Source organism: Manduca sexta, chromosome 13, assembly GCF_014839805.1.
Source record: "Manduca sexta isolate Smith_Timp_Sample1 chromosome 13, JHU_Msex_v1.0, whole genome shotgun sequence".
Classification (NCBI taxonomy): domain Eukaryota; kingdom Metazoa; phylum Arthropoda; class Insecta; order Lepidoptera; family Sphingidae; genus Manduca; species Manduca sexta.
Genome location: NC_051127.1, coordinates 10,899,923 through 10,917,359, shown reverse-complemented (window position 1 = coordinate 10,917,359; position 17,437 = coordinate 10,899,923). Strand labels below are relative to the sequence as shown.

Below are 17,437 nucleotides of genomic sequence, written 5' to 3'. Positions count from 1 at the left end.
CAAAGAACAAATTTAAAAGTCTGTTTCTCAACTATGAAGATATAGAAAGATTACATATTGAAACTAAATAAATAATTTGATAATTTAATGATATAAGTAGGTACAAACATAACGTCGTAACATTACACACACTTATACTGTATGTGAAATTAAAACCAATGTCGGTGATACTGACACAGCCTAGTGTGGCATCACCATTTCAATTATGTACTTACTTATATACATAAGAATCGATTTACAACGCATCCCTATTTTTTTCACACGAGAACACTTATCACATATATAACCTATAAATTACAATAAAATAATGAAATATTCTTAGGTACATGTTGTTTTTGAGTAAATATTCAGAATTTTGAAATTATTATTAACTATCCCTTAATTTATACACAGATTCCGGAAGTGTAATTTTTATTTAGCAGTACTTATTATGTTTGGAATTCGTTCTATTATAAATAAGACCTGTCTTACTAATGGATTTAATTTATTGGATCAACAAACAAGGGTAATTATAATTTTTTTTCATACCTATAAGATTTTGAGATTATCTTCTACTTCTTAGCAACAAACGATGTTTATATATTTTAAATCAAGTGTAAAATTACTTCCATTTTCTCATCGTGATATATGTATTTTTGCATTGTTACTGGATTAGATTCTGTCTGTCGCTAATCTGCTAATCGCTGTTCTTATAAATAAATTTCAGAATACATTTATCCTAAAAAGAAGATGGGCCGTACCTTTGCACAAGAAGGGTGGGAAACCAACAAAAATGAGAGGACGACATTTTGTGTATGATTTAGTGGAGGACACAAATATTGTTAAGAAATCAGATATAAAAATTATTTTGACCCAATTTGTTCAAGGTAAGTTGCTACAACTAGGGTCTTAGAAGGAAGAATGGCTATTATAAACATTATTTTAATATAAGTACCAAGATACTTAAAGAAGTCACCTAATATTCTATGATAAGTTGAATAGATAACTCATTTTATGTTATGATGCATCCCAAATATGATATTGTATTTCTCGACTTGACATATCATAAAAGTGTTTTGTTTCTGTATTCTGGTATAATTTCAGGTGCTGGTACAACTGGTGATATACTTAGTTTACGACCATATAAAGCATACCAGGATTTCCTTCTTCCTGGGTTTGCAGTATATGCAAGTCCAGAAAATATGGCCAAGTATAAAGTTGATGAAGAGAAACCTAAAGTAGAAGACATGTACAGTTCTCCTTATGTGCAATTGGTAATGCACTAAACTTCTTGACTTATAATTTTCTAACTGAAATAAGCATCAAATAATGGACTTCAGGTCATAACGGTGTATCCAAATTACAAAGCATGTTTACAGAAAACTAAATCTAGATAGATAGGTTTGTTTCCTATGTATTTTTCCAATGTCATAATTAGAGACTGCATTATATGCATTTGCATGTTTTATTAATTCTTGCTGGTTTTTGCATATAATGCTCAATATCATGGAATGTCATATATTTTTGATATGTTAGTTCTATTATAAAATATATTTGCATTGTTGCTCTCTGGTTTCAAAGTGTGATTCGCTTTTTTTTTTCTTTAATTCATGATGCATATTTTAAGCATTTTCAAACTTTTATGCTGCATGTAATGGTTATTAGTCATAATGTGAAAGTAATATTAAGGTGCCATACATCATTAATAATGGAATAGCATTATAAGAATATATAGCAATATAAACAAAATTAGCATTACATACATATACAATATAAATGTAAGGGAAGACATAACATTTAATTTTATTCCAGACAATGGGCCAATTATCACGATTAGTTCTTCAAATTACAATGAGCAAGTCAGAACCATGGGTACTTGAACCATGGCATATAAAAGCATCTTTCCGCAAAACAGGGTTTATTGTACCTGAATATGCAATAGAAATGCCACCTGTACAAATCAAAGGACCTGATCTTAGCCTCCAAGAAAAAGAATTTTATATTACTGTTACAGTAAGTGAATTTTTCTCATTTATAGCCCAATCCATAACTTTATGTTCATAACAAAATTAAATTATGACATTGTTAATTATTTCAAGCCAACAGAAATATGCTAAACTTGATTAATTTATATGAATTACTTCAATGGATCCAATGTTGTAGTGGCATAAAGGTAGTCACAACTATAGATGAACAGATAGTTGCATTCCTCTATGCAAAGACAAGATTTCCAGTCAGGCAGATGTTGCACCTGACTGGCGCAGCCTATCCGACGGTTCCTAATCGGAGGTGGTATATATGATGGGCGTCGAGCAAATTCTGCTATCGCAAGTCGGAATCGATTATCACCATCAAGCATGATGGCTGTGCGTTATCACTAAAATTATGCCAATACCACATTGATCTTTTTGCAGTTCCATTGGTGTTGACGAGATGACAGTGTAGCACTTATTGTACTGCCAGTCTGCCACATAGTAAAAAAATTTCAGCAGCAGCAGGAAAGGGCAAGGGCGAAGAAATTATTTATTATATTAATCCACCCTGTATTTTGTTTCTTTTTCAGATCAATAAAAGGGAGAAAGTAAATGTTAGGTGTAGGATTCATCACTGGGCAACAGGTTTGGACAGATTGCCCTGGGTAGAAGAACATTGGAAGAAACCTGTAGAACCACTTATACCCGAACAAGCTAGTGTTTTAGAAAAAATGCAAAAATAGATTAGTTCTTAAAACTTAGATATCTATTTAGGTTTTACGTTTGACATAGACAATGGACTAAGTTAAAAGTTCCAAATCAGCTGTTAATTGAATTGGGTCAGAAAAGTGTGTTTCAAAGCAATTATGTTGGCCTTATAAACAAAAAATAACAATAATATGTATCTGCATTTACAAGAACGAGTATTAATCTCATATTTGTTGCCATTACTGCTGCGTGGTCAATCTTCTGAGGATAGATATTCAGTTCATTATTTATGTGTATAAGACTTAACATAATAAAATTGCTTGTGGAATTTGTTTATTTTTTATCAATGCAACGCCAAAAATAATTTTTCTGCCTCATGTTACTCTCTTAAAAGTTCTCCATCCTGCCAACAAGTTTTATCAATATTCCGTTAGTAATTTGACTGCCTTTGTGGTAGTGCATTGCATGAGCAGTATTACACTTCTCTAGTTCGAATCAAAAATCGGCCAGTTATATTTGGGTTTTTCTGCTTAGAATTAGCCTGGAGTCTGTTATTTACGTCTGATATAATGATAGACTATCTCCTCCCATTACATCATCGGGTGGAACACATGTGGCAAAAAATTTATGATTGAAAAAGTGACAAAATCACAAAGACAATCATACACAATATATTAATTAGATTGATCCTCAAAATAATAATTACTTGTGGGTTATATGATAATGTTTGGGTTGACTGAGACAAAATTCGCTTTTAAATAAATCATTGCAGAAAATATAAAATAACATCAATGTCAAGTTAACTTATTTATTTTTTACAACAATCACCTATTTATATCATGGGTATTCATTAAAATATTTATCTATGTTCTAATCCTCAAGGAGCTTGTTAGATTTGATAGTTGGCTCTTCTTTACTTTTAATTTCTCCATCTACTATTTCATATTCATCTACTTTTGACAAGCCAGACATTCTGATAACCTTAGCGTTCTTAATACCTAAGACATTTGCCCATGCTTTTCCTGAAACATAAAATAAATTAGCTTTTTCTGAGCTTTACATATCATATATAACATATTATATAATTATTTAGATTAATTTTATTTTATTATTATTTTTATACTAATAAAATCGCTTTATTGATTGCAATCTTTACATAATTAATACATTGAAATAACAAAACAATTGAATTGTAAAATTTATTACAGATAAATACATTTATTTGAAATGTGTTGAAAAAACAGATACTGAATAATATATTGAAATAGGCATTGTTTTTCTTTTTCCACTAACAGGATACATAATACATACTTATGTCTTGAGATTATTGATTATTAATATTTTATGTAATAAATATAACTGTTAAAAGCATATTGCTTTTTACAGTTATATTCATTTATGGTTTTATAACTGTTTTTTTGGGTATCAACAACGCAAAATATACTAAGAATTAAGAATTGTATTGTCACACATAAAGTGGTATCCTTAAAACATCCTACAATAAACCATGTAGGTGTAATTTTAGTTGAATTAACTTTTATGGTTAATGTAACTATAGACGTAAAAATTATAAAACAATACAATTTATGAAAAATCTTAGTACTATTATACCTGGAGGCACCGAGTGTTCTTCGTCTGTCTTAATACCATGATAATGAGCCCAGTCGGCCTTCCCTTGATATACGCTATAAATTACTAAGCCAAATGCATTCCAGGCAAATAAACCATAAGCTATGCTTAGTCGCCGTTTCCATAAAACAGCTGTATCTTCTGGGATAGGTTTTGTTCTTTTACGAACGAATCTGTGCCACCATTTGTGAATCATTATTTGTTAGGCTATCTGTAAATAATATATTACTATACTACACACTGTTATGATCATAACTATAATTTATATTTCTAGGATGTAAATAAGTTTCAGCATAAAAAAAATATTTATGGGACCTTTTTTATTTACACATTTTATAACTATTTTTATAGAAAATTCAGCCTTCAGGTTATGTGAGGTTATGTAAATGTCATTCATTTTTATTTTGTTTTACTTCGTTCAGAGGACAGGCTATAGTCTTTCAACCATACTGCCTAGTTCTACTTAAATGTTTAAATGTCATTCTAGAAGCTATTAGAGAGTAAGATATTTTACTGTATATATTGTATTGTAATGACTCATGTGTGAGTCCGCCTGTGTAGGTACCACCGCAATGTCTATTTCTGCCGCCAAGCGCGGTGTATAGTCACTGTTTTGTTCCGATTTGAAAAACATTATGGCCAGTGTATCTACTGGACAGAATGGATAGTGTTTCTACTGTTTCTGGGCTGTCGTATCTATATTCTATACTATTATATAAAGCTGAAGAGTTTGTTTGTTTGTTTGTTTGTTTGAACGCGCTAATCTCAGGAACTACCGGTCCAAACCGAAAACTCAGTATTAAAATTGAGTGAACAATCAATCATCCCCAAAATTTACACCCTTAGGGTTAGAATTATTGTTAATATTTTTTAGGGGATCAACTTTGGGGTATACTCTACTCAATAATAAAATAATTATGAAAATTGGTCTACGCTGTAAAAAGTAATGCGTAGGTAGTCTAACTTAAAAAAATATAAGTACGTGTCAAATTGAGAACCTCCTCCGTTTTTTCGTCGGTTATAAATACCTTCCTCTTATAATTCTGTATAAAATACTATGAAGAGCCTTCTCTTATGCCTCCTTCGTTGTTCACTATAGATAAAAACTCTGTAGTTCTGACATTGTTTGACCTTGCAATTTTGTATAAGTTTAAATATCATTGACAGATTTTACTTGAAAATAACTGATTGTCTGTTTTATAACTTTAAACTTTTATAAAAAGTACCTAATGATTTTGTATAAGAAATTCATTAAACCGGCCATATCGTTTTTACGATTTTCACGACTACAACTGTAAGTTAAGTTCATCGTTCAATTAAGTATTAACACAATAAAAACGTCGGTATGAGTGGATCTACGTATTTTCAACATAAATATTACAATTTGCCATTCCGTTTTCCTCCTCCTCGGCATGGAGGGAGGAGGCAAGGATTTCTTGAGTCGATTCGCCTTTGCTAGGTCGTGAGTTATCTGGGAATCAGCTTTTTAGGCATGATTTTTGCTAATAATTCGGGTTCCGGTGACTTGAAACGCTTCAGCATAATATAATAGCATGTAAATATTCCTGGAAGGCTTGGATTCAAATCCCATGCCCGAGTTACGCGAAATAAAACTTAGCAAGTTGCGCTGAATCCGCCAATAGTGTGGGAATTAATGTACTGCTCCCGTCAATGATTTATTAGGCATAAAGGCGTGTAAAATAAAAAGTACGCAAATATAAAAATATGTTTATTTGGCTCACAATTTTATTTATGATAGTATATTATATTTATTAATGGGGAGAGATAGTCTTAGGTGTAGGTACAGACCTAGAGACTCTATTATCCGAATCTCAAGATACGTGGATTCGCAATTATATAGATTGCCCACTATGAGGAAATATTTTTATATATGTTTGTATCCAGAATTTCAATTATCCTGTCTTACGACAACAATTAGTCCGACTGTTTTGTTTTGTTCCGACTGTTGTATTGCAAAATCATTTTTTGCAATACTATGACACTTTGAAATATGTGTATATATTTTGCAAAATTATTCCATGATTCAAGGTTGAAGGTCGTATAAATGGTTAGAAACATTTTACGATCCACTTTGTTGACGTTATTTCGTACCGAGTGGAGCCAAGCACGGGCTGTTCGTGTACGTACATAGTAAGTATACAAATACGTAATTTTCTATATAAAAATATCATACCTTCAGTTATGGAGCTGATCGGACCATTAAATAACTTAAGTTTTAAAAATTAAATAATAAGTTATATTAACTTTGTTTATTGTGTATATATAATACAATGGAAAACTATTTCTTGAAATAATTATCTGAAAAATGCGAATCGTCGTTGCCTGCCCTCCTCTAAACAGGTGCAGGTAAAATTCAGGTTGGCTTCACACACGAAAATTATGTATATTTCTACATATCGCTGGGAATTAGGTAACAGTAACTGTGCGATTATCATCATCTATAAAAAAGTATCGGCCGAATGAAACCCAAGCCGATACATTTTTAGAGAATGCAACGATTCGTCACGCTTAATCATTTGAGTACTCGGGACTTTACTTAAGTCGTGTAAATGATAGTGGTTTCACAACTTTAGTCAGGCTAAAGTTGTAGACTTATTATTTTTGTAACACTCGCGCAAGAAGAACGCATGCTCCGCTTATGTATAACATTCAATAGCAAAAATTTCCAGGGACTAAGCTATCGTATGATCCGCTCTCTTTTTATTTTATTTATTTATTTATTAACACTTTGTACACATGGTATACAGGCGGACTTAATGCCATAGGCATTCTCTCCCAGTCAACTTTTTAATGCGTGTTATTTTTAAGCAATAGACAAAACGATAGGTAGTGAAATTATTTATGAGACACATTGCATTATGTAACTGTATTATGATAATGTCTATCGTACTTTACCATGAAATGCAATGAAAGTTGATTTTATTTTACTCAAAGTTTCTAGTTCTATTAGCCTTCAATACAAATAAAATAGGCTCACAGATTTATAACATTCAGTTATTAAAATAACTCATTGTTAATCGGTTGAAATTAATTCTAGCGCCCGAAATTAATAATGGATCCCAATGGGTTTCTATCTTTAGGTAAACCCCAAAAATAAACCTATCAAAGTAACTCGTCTGTAAGCTTGTTGGACGTATATTATTCTGATTGTTTCACTTTCATAATCGCTCCATTATAAAATGGGATGATAATTGTTGAGATCGCTTTGCTACTTCGATCGGGCGGTCAATCATTCGAACCCGCTCATTAGGCAAAATTCAATCTACACTCCATTCGACCGCGCGTAACAGAAACGGCTCGTTCAGTTCTAACAGCTCCAGAGGACGATATAACTCTGGCCTTTCGTCGAAAGCACGAGTATCTAAAGCTCATACTCTCCATGGGATCGCAGTTCCGTCCTCGCCGCCAAGAGCCTCGCCGCGTTCCCCGACCTTGCTTAGATAAATGGAAATGATACAAAAGTATATACTTAATAATTAGAATAATTATATGTAAGCTTTTTTATGGATTCAATCTTAGAGAGTTATAAAAAAGGTAGAAGACAAGTCTACTTACTGTTTACGTGTACCATCAATGTAAGTTTGATATCGGCGAAAACATGCGCAGTCTTACAACTACACAAAGCCTTCAGTGAGGTCGACGCGGTATTATTAGGTTCAAAACCATCCTAACAGGTCATGCCTGTCTGTTTGGGACTTTCATGATATTTTAAATAAAACTAATGAAAAAATCCAGTAAAAAGTGCATAATAACAATTATTATTATTGTCTATCTTCTAAAATTGAGATATTCGAAATAATAAAATATTTTTTTTGTTTACAGAGTGAAATCGGATCGTATTAACGCTCTTCGAAAACAATATGATGCTTTTATGGAAGAGGATAAAAAGCGCAAAGAGCGCAACGACTTAATTTTAAACAAGCTCGACAATATGCGATATTGCAATACCCCATTATCGCGCCGTTCGACGGTATGTACATTGGTTAAGAAATTATAATCGCAATTATAGCATGTGATATAATAATTTTATAATTTTTAGCCCACTCTGCACATAAGCCATCAATCACTTTATAACAGAGGAAATACACTGGACAACTCATCGATTTATGATAGTTATTTGCCATCTCCAACTAAACAGATAGTAACGGATGTTTCAAAAAAATATTTAGATGATTCAATTCTGCTTCAAGAAATTACAAAAAAATATATTCTTATACCTAAACGAAGAGCGATGTTTTCTAATGACTATACAGAAACCACAAAGCCCGCAATAGAGAGCGATTCTGACTGGAAAAGTAAATACGATATTTTAAATGAACTGAAAAAAAATGATAAGGCTGAGCGTGAAAAAGAAAAGGAAAATCCTATTAAAAACGAAGAACCTTTTGTAAAGATGCTGAATAATGAACAAGTTTTAAACAATAATGTAATGAACATACCTGACACTAAACAACATTCGGTCTCCCAGTACGATGATATAACACCTGATAAGGAATTATATGAAAGTAAGACAAATAAATTTAATAAAACAAATAATGACGATTTAAAAACTACGGCTATTATTACATGCAATGAAAAACAATTTAATAAAAATAATATACAAAATATACCTCCGACAGTTATCAATGATCTAGAATGTAAATTAACTGCTGTAAGTGTAGCTCAAGGTAGAACTGAAAACATAGAATGTATTAACCCTGTTGAAAATACTGGAGAACTAACTGATTCTAATATAAACACACTAGAACGTGATAAACTTGAATGTTCAAATAAAATCCAGGCAGAGCTTGATCTACCGCAGCAGATAGAATTTCAGGAGAATCATGACCAAAATAACACACAAGAGCCAATTTTAAGCGCTATAGGATCTAGTGATTTAACCAATGATGCTACGAATGATACAAATATCGTAACTAACGAAGGCCTTATAGAAAGTGAAGCTGTACAGTATCCAATTGAAATTATTAATGTCCAAGAGTTTACTCCTGGTGAAAATGTGATTCTAGAAGATGGTGTAAACATTAACCCCAACTTTGATCGAGAAGATTCTGCACTTGTACATGAACCACAAAACGAAGTTGCAACGGAAGAAACAGCAATTGATTCCGTTGATGTGGCAGGAATTGAAGCATTCGACGCTGAACAAAGGGAAATGTTCTATTCAGAACAACCAAATCAAAATTACTCATATGATCAAATGAATGCCGAAAGCAATTATCAGCAATACCCACAAAATGAAAATTATCAACAAAACGAAGAATATGCCTATTATGAAGGGGTTCCGCAAGATCAAAACTATTCCGCCGAACTTAACGAATTTGAAGAAACTTCCCAACCTTATGATCAAACTTATCAAGAACAGTACGCTGCTTACGATCCAGTATCGTATGCAAATGACGAAACTTATGACCAAGAGCCTCAGCAATATGAGGAAATTCAGGGGATTGATCCTAGTATGCAACCCGAGATGGAACAGTTACAGTATGAGCAAGAGAGTTATAAACCCCAACAGGTTGAAAAACAACTAGATAAAGAACAAGGATATACTGAAAATGAGGAATCAGAAAGTACCCAATTCAAAGATAATACAGCTTATCAAGAAATAAAAAGTGATCAAGCAGGCGAGAATTCAGTAATACAAGAAAATATTATCCAAGAAAATAGCCTTAATAACTAATGTATTGTAATTTGATGTCATTACATTAATACTATGTACACTTTTCATTGTATTTTCTGTCAATAAAATAATTTTATTTAATTATCATGATCACTCATTGTAATTGACGAGTTACTTTTTACGTAAAAAAAAATCCGACTAGTGTCTGGTTGCTCAAGATATTGTGGATCTATACAAAGTAGTGCGCAGGTAAACTCGTTCCTCAACGTTTTTATTTAATGCCACTTTTAATTAACGGCGTTTTTGTCTTCACCATTGGGCTTGTAAACAAAAGCACTCTACCCATTTATCAAGAAAGGCTATATAACATCACGCTATGACCAATAGGTGCAAAGTATCAATGAAAAATGTTACAAAATGTAATAATTTATTCATTTTGAAACGGTTATAGTTCACCAATTGCAGCAACCATTAATGACGGAATAGGGGACCGGACTAATTTTTGTTCTTTATTATTATCAAATATTTACGTTATATAAATTATAACACAGAAAGAATTATTTAAATCCGGTAAAAAATCAACAAGTTATAAGTCTTTTAATTTCGGTAGAAGGGGTAAGTAATAAGAAACAGAAAAGAGGCGCAATACCCACGTGTGACGTCATAGGGCATTACGACGCGTGCGAAAGAAAGAGATGAAGCGATATCCCCACTTCGCACCCACTTAGGCACATAGTAATATTTGAAATATGAAATATTAGCTCATTTTTTAACCAATTTTAATGCATTTTTCGCAGGAGGGTTTCTTTTTCGTATTATTAACCATTACATATAGAATAATGAACAAAATCAAACACAGGCCGGTCCCCTATTATTATACATAACTCTTTATGCACACAGTAAACCACATAAAATGTGTTCTGTGACGTCATCCGAAGGGCGCGAAAAATGGCGGTGTTTGAACATGTCTGATTCAATCGATATTTATTTTTTAAAACTTAATTATTATACTTTCAACAAAATACTATATCTATATCTATATATATATATATCCAACAAATTACTATGTCACGCTGTGAACAATAAATTAAACAAATAAAAAAAATACACGCATATTCCCTATTCCGGAACGGTCTGAATCTGAATTCAGAAACGGCATAAACGGATGCTCCGATTATCTTTGTTTCCTTGTTTAATCTGTGAACATTGAAACATTAAACTGTGTATTTTTTTATGTTCTGATTTCTGATTTTGTCACTTTGTGTGAATATTATTGTTTTTTTACTTCGCGTGATGAATTTTATATAATATTATTAGCTTATGGCTGCATTTAGTTCTAACGATGATATCACGAAAGGGTCAGAAAGCCATTAACGAAGGAGTAGTAGGCAAATATATAAAAAAAGATACACCACCGGATTTGCCGAGTTAGTTTGTAAAATGTTATTAGTTTTAAAAAATTGGATAAAACGTTATTAAATGTCTCACTACAAAAAGTATGACTAGTGTATAATTATGTTATGTTTTAGTTATAAATGTGTGGACGACTGGGCATAATAAGAGACCTCGCAGCCAACCCTTTGGTGCCAGTGATGCGATTTCACAAAATCATGAAAATAAATTTGGCAAAGCACAAACAGTGAGCGGTCATGCTGGAAAGTATACGCCGAGTGAGTCAGTACCAAATTTAGCGCACAGGTAATTATTGTCAACATATTTATATGTACTATGTGCGTAGAATGACAGCAGTCATTATGTATGAAGAAATTAATATAATCCTTGTTCCAGGTTCGCCAATTTGTCGACCAACAGTGACACTGCTAGTACATCAAACAGCTATAATTCACAGTTCCATTTGGACTCTAATGTGGTATGGTTTTTTGCCTTGCTATATTGCTTGTGGTAAATTTCTATTGGAATAAATGCACCAGTCTGGTCTGATCATTTGACCACTATGAAATACCAATGAAAATTAACTGTGTATTTTAATAACAAATTTGGAGTCAAGTGTTAAACTAGTAACAATGCCATCAGTAAATTAAAACAATAATGTTGAGAAATATTTTGTTGTGTGTTCAGGCATCTCATTCAACACTTAATGAAATAGATGACTCATTCAGCAGGCAGACAAGCTATAGATATTATAGGCAGCACCAGCCAGAGGATCCTATTTATCAAAATCAACAACAGGTTTGTGTTGTGGCATTATATTTCATATTTACTATTAAGAATAAGTTTCTGCAAACAGTTCAGGGTTTTAAATGGGCATGGATAATAAAATCCAAATCTATTAGAAATAGTGAAAAATCGTAAAAGATGTTGCCAGCTATTTTTGATAAAAACTGAAATTGTATCATGACTTTTGAGAAATTACCATCTTAAGTGAGGAATTGAGCCTATTAATTTCTCATACTGTATTATTACACCATTCAATATTGTCCTTAATAAGGACCAAATTTTGGAAAAAATCTTAGTTACATTATAGGAACAAATATGGTTACTGTCTATACTTTGTTTACTGTGTATTAGTATTTAGCTTAGATACATAGAATAGATATGTCAAATTATTAAATAATTAAGGGTAAGAAATTTTTATCTTACAGCCATTTTTTCCTGAATACTATCACTACTAAACCATTGCCATCTTTATAGTATGTGTGGATTTTTGAGTAACTTTTTGTTTTGAAATAACATAGTTGCATCTCTAACACAATTTAAGTTAATTAAAAAAAACTGGCTTGTACAATTTGTGTTTGGTGCACACACTCTTTTGCCGGTTAGGGGTGGATTTATATGTATATAAGTACTATAAATATAATTACTGCTACATGTTCTCAAACTTTCACATATAAAATCTAATCTTGGATAAAACAAGAATTTATTATAACAAGTTACAATATATGCTATTGTAATAAAAGATGTATAAAATTTTTAGGTGCAGCAACAAAAGCAACAACAGTATGGCTCGAGGGAAACAAGTAGTATATCTCGCCTCTCATCCAACATGAATTTGACTCCACGGATACACCCACCATCTCCACACTCTGTTCGTTTACACAACTGCACTGAAAGTAAGCATGCCATATTATTGTACTATTAGAAATTATTTATTTTATTTGAGGAACATTTTTGTAGTCATAATAGTTTCATAAATTATATTATGTAGTGTACAATCATAACAGTAGGTGTTAAGGCATCTGAACTGCCTCCATTATATTTCCTATCAGCTGGTGTTAACAGTAATATTATTTTCTTACTTGGTGACTTAGTCATTTGTGAGTATTGTAATACAAAAATGTAACATTTGTTACAGCATATACAACAGTAAGCCAATCATCGCCAATATATTCCAATTATGTCAATACATCAGCACTGCCATATCACAACAAGGCTCATGGAAGCACAATTATCTCCAGCAACCAAGGTAATAAGACATTTGATTTGTAAGATGTGCAAAATGTATGAACTTGCCACTGTCTAGTATAGTATATTACATTGGCTTATCTGGTCAGTCTATAAAACTATTAAATAAGAATCAATGAAGTTCCAAATGTCTACTACTTTGTACTGAAAAAAAAAAAAAATATTGTTTAATAATATTGCTATTAAATAACTGGATGCACACCTACATCCCTAGCACTAGGTTAGCAATGGTAATGCCATAATTTAATAAACTGATTTATTAGCAGGTATGAAATCATACTATTATTTAGCTTCAATTTTATATCGTCTTTTTGTTTATTCCGAAGAGCGGCCATGTTTTTAAGGGCTATCTATAAATTACGTCACACATTAAGATGGGGAGAGGTGGGCCAGGATTGTGACGTTGTGTAACAAGGGGAAGGATATAAGTGTAGTGATGGCACATGTTAAAATCGAAATGATTAAAACAACACATTAATTACTACAAACAAAAACTTAAACAATAATCTATTTCTGGTTAGGTAAGCTTTCTTGGCGAATACTTGCTCAGCCCACCATAGGTTCACTCATCGACAGCATTTATACCAAATACCGCCCACCTCAATGTTGATTTTATTAAAAACATAATTCCTAATTTTGGAACTGCTGTTTTATTCAATTCTGGATATAAAATTACATAATAATATGTGATGTCACAGCAAGGATGTCCCACAAATATAAAATGTGACACATGGGAAAGAGGCCAAAAAGCCAAGTAATTCCTAAGACATAGTTTATGGATAACTCTTTATGTTACAGATGACTGTATTCTGGTCAGGAAGTTTATACAAGGATTTCTAATTAGAGCGATAAGAGTGCGGTAGCCTTCAACTATAACCGTGTGTCTAATGGATTTACTTTTAAAACTTCAGGATCAGATGAATGCGAGTTACCATTGCCGCCGGGATGGTCAGCCGACCGCACCTTACGGGGCCGTCGCTATTACATGGACCACAATACGCAGACTACTCACTGGACGCACCCGCTAGAGAGCGTGCCTCAACCCTGGCAGCGGGTATCCACGCCGCATCACGGCGTTTATTATTTTAAGTAAGTAAAGTCAGACATGAAAGTAGCTCAACAAATTGACAATTTAAATCACCTTTAAACTTTTGTGTCTGTATCCATCAACAGTCGTTTTTTCTTCACTAAAATAAACTTCAAAGGGTTAACTTTATTTTAGATAAAGAAAAAACAATATTACGATAGAAGTTAATTTGTAGAAATGTATTGAGGTTTTGAATTGGTTTAACTACTTTCGCGGCTGACTGTACACATTATGTAAGTTCTCTATTGGTTGCCACCTTCCGGCAAGCATAGCATTAGACAACCACCTACATGGTGCATACCATGCCAGATAAAGGGCACAGGAAATCTCCAGATGCACATTGCTTCTGGGAAGCCTATTTTACCAACATGATGGGGCTCTTGGCTCTTGGACAGGGTAATGTATAATGTTTTTTGCAATTAGTTGTAAAATAACGGCAGCCCATCTTAAGCCAAGTTCTATTTTCTATATTATATATTTCAGCGAAATAACTCATCAGACAACATACGCACACCCATGTTTAGTCGGCGGCTGCTATTTAGTCAGCCCCTATGTCCCCACATTGGTGCCTCCATATCTACTAGAAGAGATACCACACTGGCTTATTGTCTATTCCAAAGGTAAATATAAAATATTTTGATACAATTTATGATAATATTCATGAAGTTCTAATTCTCCTCCAAAATCATCAGACTCTGAAAAATCCTTATTAATAGGCAGCTTTATTACAACCAAGTGATTAAAACTACTTTATAACCCGAAAACTATTTACGCAAGTGAAACCGCGGGCATACCTCTATAAACTTTATAAAATATATGCATCAAACTTAGAACCTACTTTTTTCTTTGTTAAAAACATAAAAGAATTAATGTTTGTTGTAATATTAATAGCGGATGAAGAGTTGGATCACAAACTGCACTGGAACATGTTTCGGTTAAGTGAACTGGATTGCTATTCGGACATGTTGACACGCCTTTACAAACAGGAGCTACAACTTATCGTAATGAAGTATGAGCGTTACAGGTAATTAAATTAGATACAATTACCTTACTATAGTCGCATGCTTCATCTGTCTATCTATAAAAGGAACTTATAATAATAAATGTGTTTATGTATGTTTCCTATGGATCTCATAACGGCTGGAGTTAGGATTGCCACCTTTTTTTTGGGCAAATAAAGTACATCGGTAAATTGAAGGTAGAAGAAAAACTACTTGGTGTCAAAATAAAGTACAAATTATTTCTACTTTATTATTTTGCTCCTAAACATAAATTAAATTTGGGAACTTTTAACAAGTAAAATTATTATTTCACATTCAAACACGAATTATTTTGTTCGTCTAGTCATTTGGTATTTTACATCACAAAATTTGAACTCTCTTTGTGAGTGCTGACGTAATAAAATAACAATGAAATTAATGCATACAATTTTAAAAAATATATCATCAGACTTATCAAATACTTGCTGCCATTTTCGTACCATTACTTACCGTTGTTTTACGCAAAAATCTTACGAAATATCTTAGCGGAATCATATCATGGTAAATAAAGTATTTTCACGTACTTTATTGTTCTCATAAAGTATAGAGTACAATTACCCGAAATAACGTACAATACTTTATTATAAAGTACGGGTGGCAACCCTAGCTGGAGTGGCCGTAATGAAATTTTTAGGTAATCTTTAGATTAGCCCAGTGTATGGGTGGTCCTAAGAAATTTGATAGCAACAAGACCACCAGAACTCACGGGGCTAAAGGTAATTATAATTAGTGTTACCTATGTGTAGCAGCGACGGATCGGTAGTAATTTTTATTCAAAGTAAACTATAACTTTAATGGTACATGTTCCAATAAAAAATAATATTGTTATAATTATTGTATTTTAAAGGTGATACCTAAACAGGGACCGTACTTAGACGGAAATCATCAGTACATGAATTAAGTTGATAGAGTGAGATTATGTTATAATACATTTATTATTTGTTTCAGATCTGCTTTGTTACAAGAAATCGAGAGAAGGCGTCATGCCACTCACGCAATAACTTATCGCGCACATTCGAATTGTTGATATGTTATTATGTTGCCTTATTGACCTGTGATCTTATTTATAAGGACACATTTTAGTTTATTATAATGAGATCGATCACAATTATAATCTGTGAGCATAGACGTGTCTACATTGTATGTGTTACCCTAACAAGGTGTCATTCCATAGTGTACAAATATATGTCAGTTGAATTAATTATGAAATTATATTATTGTGAGATTTGAAAGTGCAAGACATGACATTTATACTCTTGAATTTGTATGGAAACAGATTACTTAAAACCTACTTATCATATGCAATCCTGTAGATGTGTTCTACGAAACATTAGATCTGTCGAGGGGAGGTGTGAGAACATTATTCACAAATGCACCTCACAAATTACAAAATCTGATCTGATGACATGCGTCACATATATGGAATAAGTATGCACCACCCTAAACTCTCCTATGTTGCATCGCATATGTAGCGTACGTGGGTTGTTTGTTTCTACCTTAATTGAATTTTGATACTAGAGAATACATGTTATTACATACTATTGCGATATACAAAATACAACAACGTTAGTTGGGGCCGTAAACTTTTTACTCTAACGGTAAATCCATTAAAATGTATTGTGTTAACTTGTACTATTTATGAAATTCCACAGTTGAAATTTTGTACTTTATAGAAATTCAAGAGTAGAGACACCTTGGCAAATATACAAGTTTTTGCCTCGCTTGTAATTAAGTCTTCCATAGCATATCGTATTACGTTATTATAAAAAAATTATAGGGGAAGATTCACTCTAATAACATGTTTGTGCCTTCAGAGCAGTTTATAAAGTGAACTGTACTATAAAATTATATGTATACACTTGTGAAGTAACATATTAATTATAATTAAAATTGAACCATGGCCTTGATATAATATATTGAATTATATATTAGTATTTGTGTTTTTTATAGACATTTTCTC

At 32.4% G+C, this 17,437-nt stretch overlaps 4 protein-coding genes across 6 annotated transcripts; 3 read left to right on the top strand and 1 right to left on the bottom strand.

The window, feature by feature from the left end:
• Positions 1–114: 114 nt before the first annotated feature.
• LOC115443421 (39S ribosomal protein L9, mitochondrial) lies at positions 115–2,992 on the top strand. Of its 2 annotated transcripts, XM_030168813.2 has the most exons (6): positions 115–322; positions 394–505; positions 707–866; positions 1,084–1,253; positions 1,792–1,992; positions 2,543–2,992. In XM_030168813.2, the coding sequence occupies exons 2-6, from the start codon at positions 431–433 to the stop codon at positions 2,693–2,695; spliced, it is 759 nt and encodes a 252-aa protein (XP_030024673.1). In that variant the 5' UTR covers positions 115–322; positions 394–430; the 3' UTR covers positions 2,696–2,992. The 2 variants fall into 2 exon arrangements, with proteins under 2 accessions (XP_030024673.1, XP_037294096.1); XM_037438199.1 differs by having other exon boundaries at positions 250–505.
• Positions 2,993–3,454: 462 nt separating this feature from the next.
• Positions 3,455–4,714, bottom strand: LOC115443423. Its single transcript, XM_030168814.2, has 3 exons — positions 4,605–4,714; positions 4,272–4,500; positions 3,455–3,682 (listed from the first exon to the last, which is right to left on the bottom strand). The coding sequence occupies exons 2-3, from the start codon at positions 4,483–4,485 to the stop codon at positions 3,531–3,533; spliced, it is 366 nt and encodes a 121-aa protein (XP_030024674.1). The 5' UTR covers positions 4,486–4,500; positions 4,605–4,714; the 3' UTR covers positions 3,455–3,530.
• A 660-nt stretch (positions 4,715–5,374) lies between these two features.
• On the top strand, positions 5,375–10,071 carry LOC115443420 (putative mediator of RNA polymerase II transcription subunit 26). 2 transcript variants are annotated; one of them, XM_030168812.2, is made up of 4 exons: positions 5,506–5,583; positions 6,339–6,440; positions 8,133–8,280; positions 8,350–10,071. In XM_030168812.2, exons 3-4 carry the CDS (start codon positions 8,182–8,184, stop codon positions 9,985–9,987), a joined length of 1,737 nt encoding a protein of 578 aa, XP_030024672.1. In that variant the 5' UTR covers positions 5,506–5,583; positions 6,339–6,440; positions 8,133–8,181; the 3' UTR covers positions 9,988–10,071. The 2 variants fall into 2 exon arrangements, with proteins under 2 accessions (XP_030024671.1, XP_030024672.1); XM_030168811.2 differs by lacking the exon at positions 6,339–6,440 and having other exon boundaries at positions 5,375–5,583.
• Positions 10,072–11,091: 1,020 nt separating this feature from the next.
• On the top strand, positions 11,092–17,408 carry LOC115443393 (protein salvador homolog 1). Its single transcript, XM_030168767.2, has 10 exons — positions 11,092–11,354; positions 11,457–11,625; positions 11,716–11,797; positions 12,007–12,117; positions 12,863–12,998; positions 13,241–13,351; positions 14,262–14,439; positions 14,921–15,057; positions 15,329–15,461; positions 16,426–17,408. Exons 1-10 carry the CDS (start codon positions 11,270–11,272, stop codon positions 16,502–16,504), a joined length of 1,221 nt encoding a protein of 406 aa, XP_030024627.1. The 5' UTR covers positions 11,092–11,269; the 3' UTR covers positions 16,505–17,408.
• Positions 17,409–17,437: the final 29 nt, after the last annotated feature.

Bases quoted from the DNA above. Each gene is read 5' to 3' on its own strand.
- LOC115443420 (XM_030168811.2), top strand. From the start codon at position 5,519: ATGATTTTGTATAAGAAATTCATTAAACCGGCCATATCGTTTTTACGA. The intron at 5,584-8,132 runs GTAAGTTAAGTT...TTTTGTTTACAG, and splicing joins CGATTTTCACGACTACAACT to AGTGAAATCGGATCGTATTA. The intron at 8,281-8,349 runs GTATGTACATTG...TATAATTTTTAG, and splicing joins CATTATCGCGCCGTTCGACG to CCCACTCTGCACATAAGCCA.
- LOC115443421 (XM_030168813.2), top strand. From the start codon at position 431: ATGTTTGGAATTCGTTCTATTATAAATAAGACCTGTCTTACTAATGGA. The intron at 1,254-1,791 runs GTAATGCACTAA...ATTTTATTCCAG, and splicing joins GTTCTCCTTATGTGCAATTG to ACAATGGGCCAATTATCACG. The intron at 1,993-2,542 runs GTAAGTGAATTT...TTTCTTTTTCAG, and splicing joins AATTTTATATTACTGTTACA to ATCAATAAAAGGGAGAAAGT.
- LOC115443423 (XM_030168814.2), bottom strand. From the start codon at position 4,485: ATGATTCACAAATGGTGGCACAGATTCGTTCGTAAAAGAACAAAACCT. The intron at 3,683-4,271 runs GTATAATAGTAC...TTTATGTTTCAG, and splicing joins AGAACACTCGGTGCCTCCAG to GAAAAGCATGGGCAAATGTC.
- LOC115443393 (XM_030168767.2), top strand. From the start codon at position 11,270: ATGATATCACGAAAGGGTCAGAAAGCCATTAACGAAGGAGTAGTAGGC. The intron at 12,118-12,862 runs GTTTGTGTTGTG...TAAAATTTTTAG, and splicing joins TTTATCAAAATCAACAACAG to GTGCAGCAACAAAAGCAACA. The intron at 12,999-13,240 runs GTAAGCATGCCA...CATTTGTTACAG, and splicing joins TTTACACAACTGCACTGAAA to CATATACAACAGTAAGCCAA.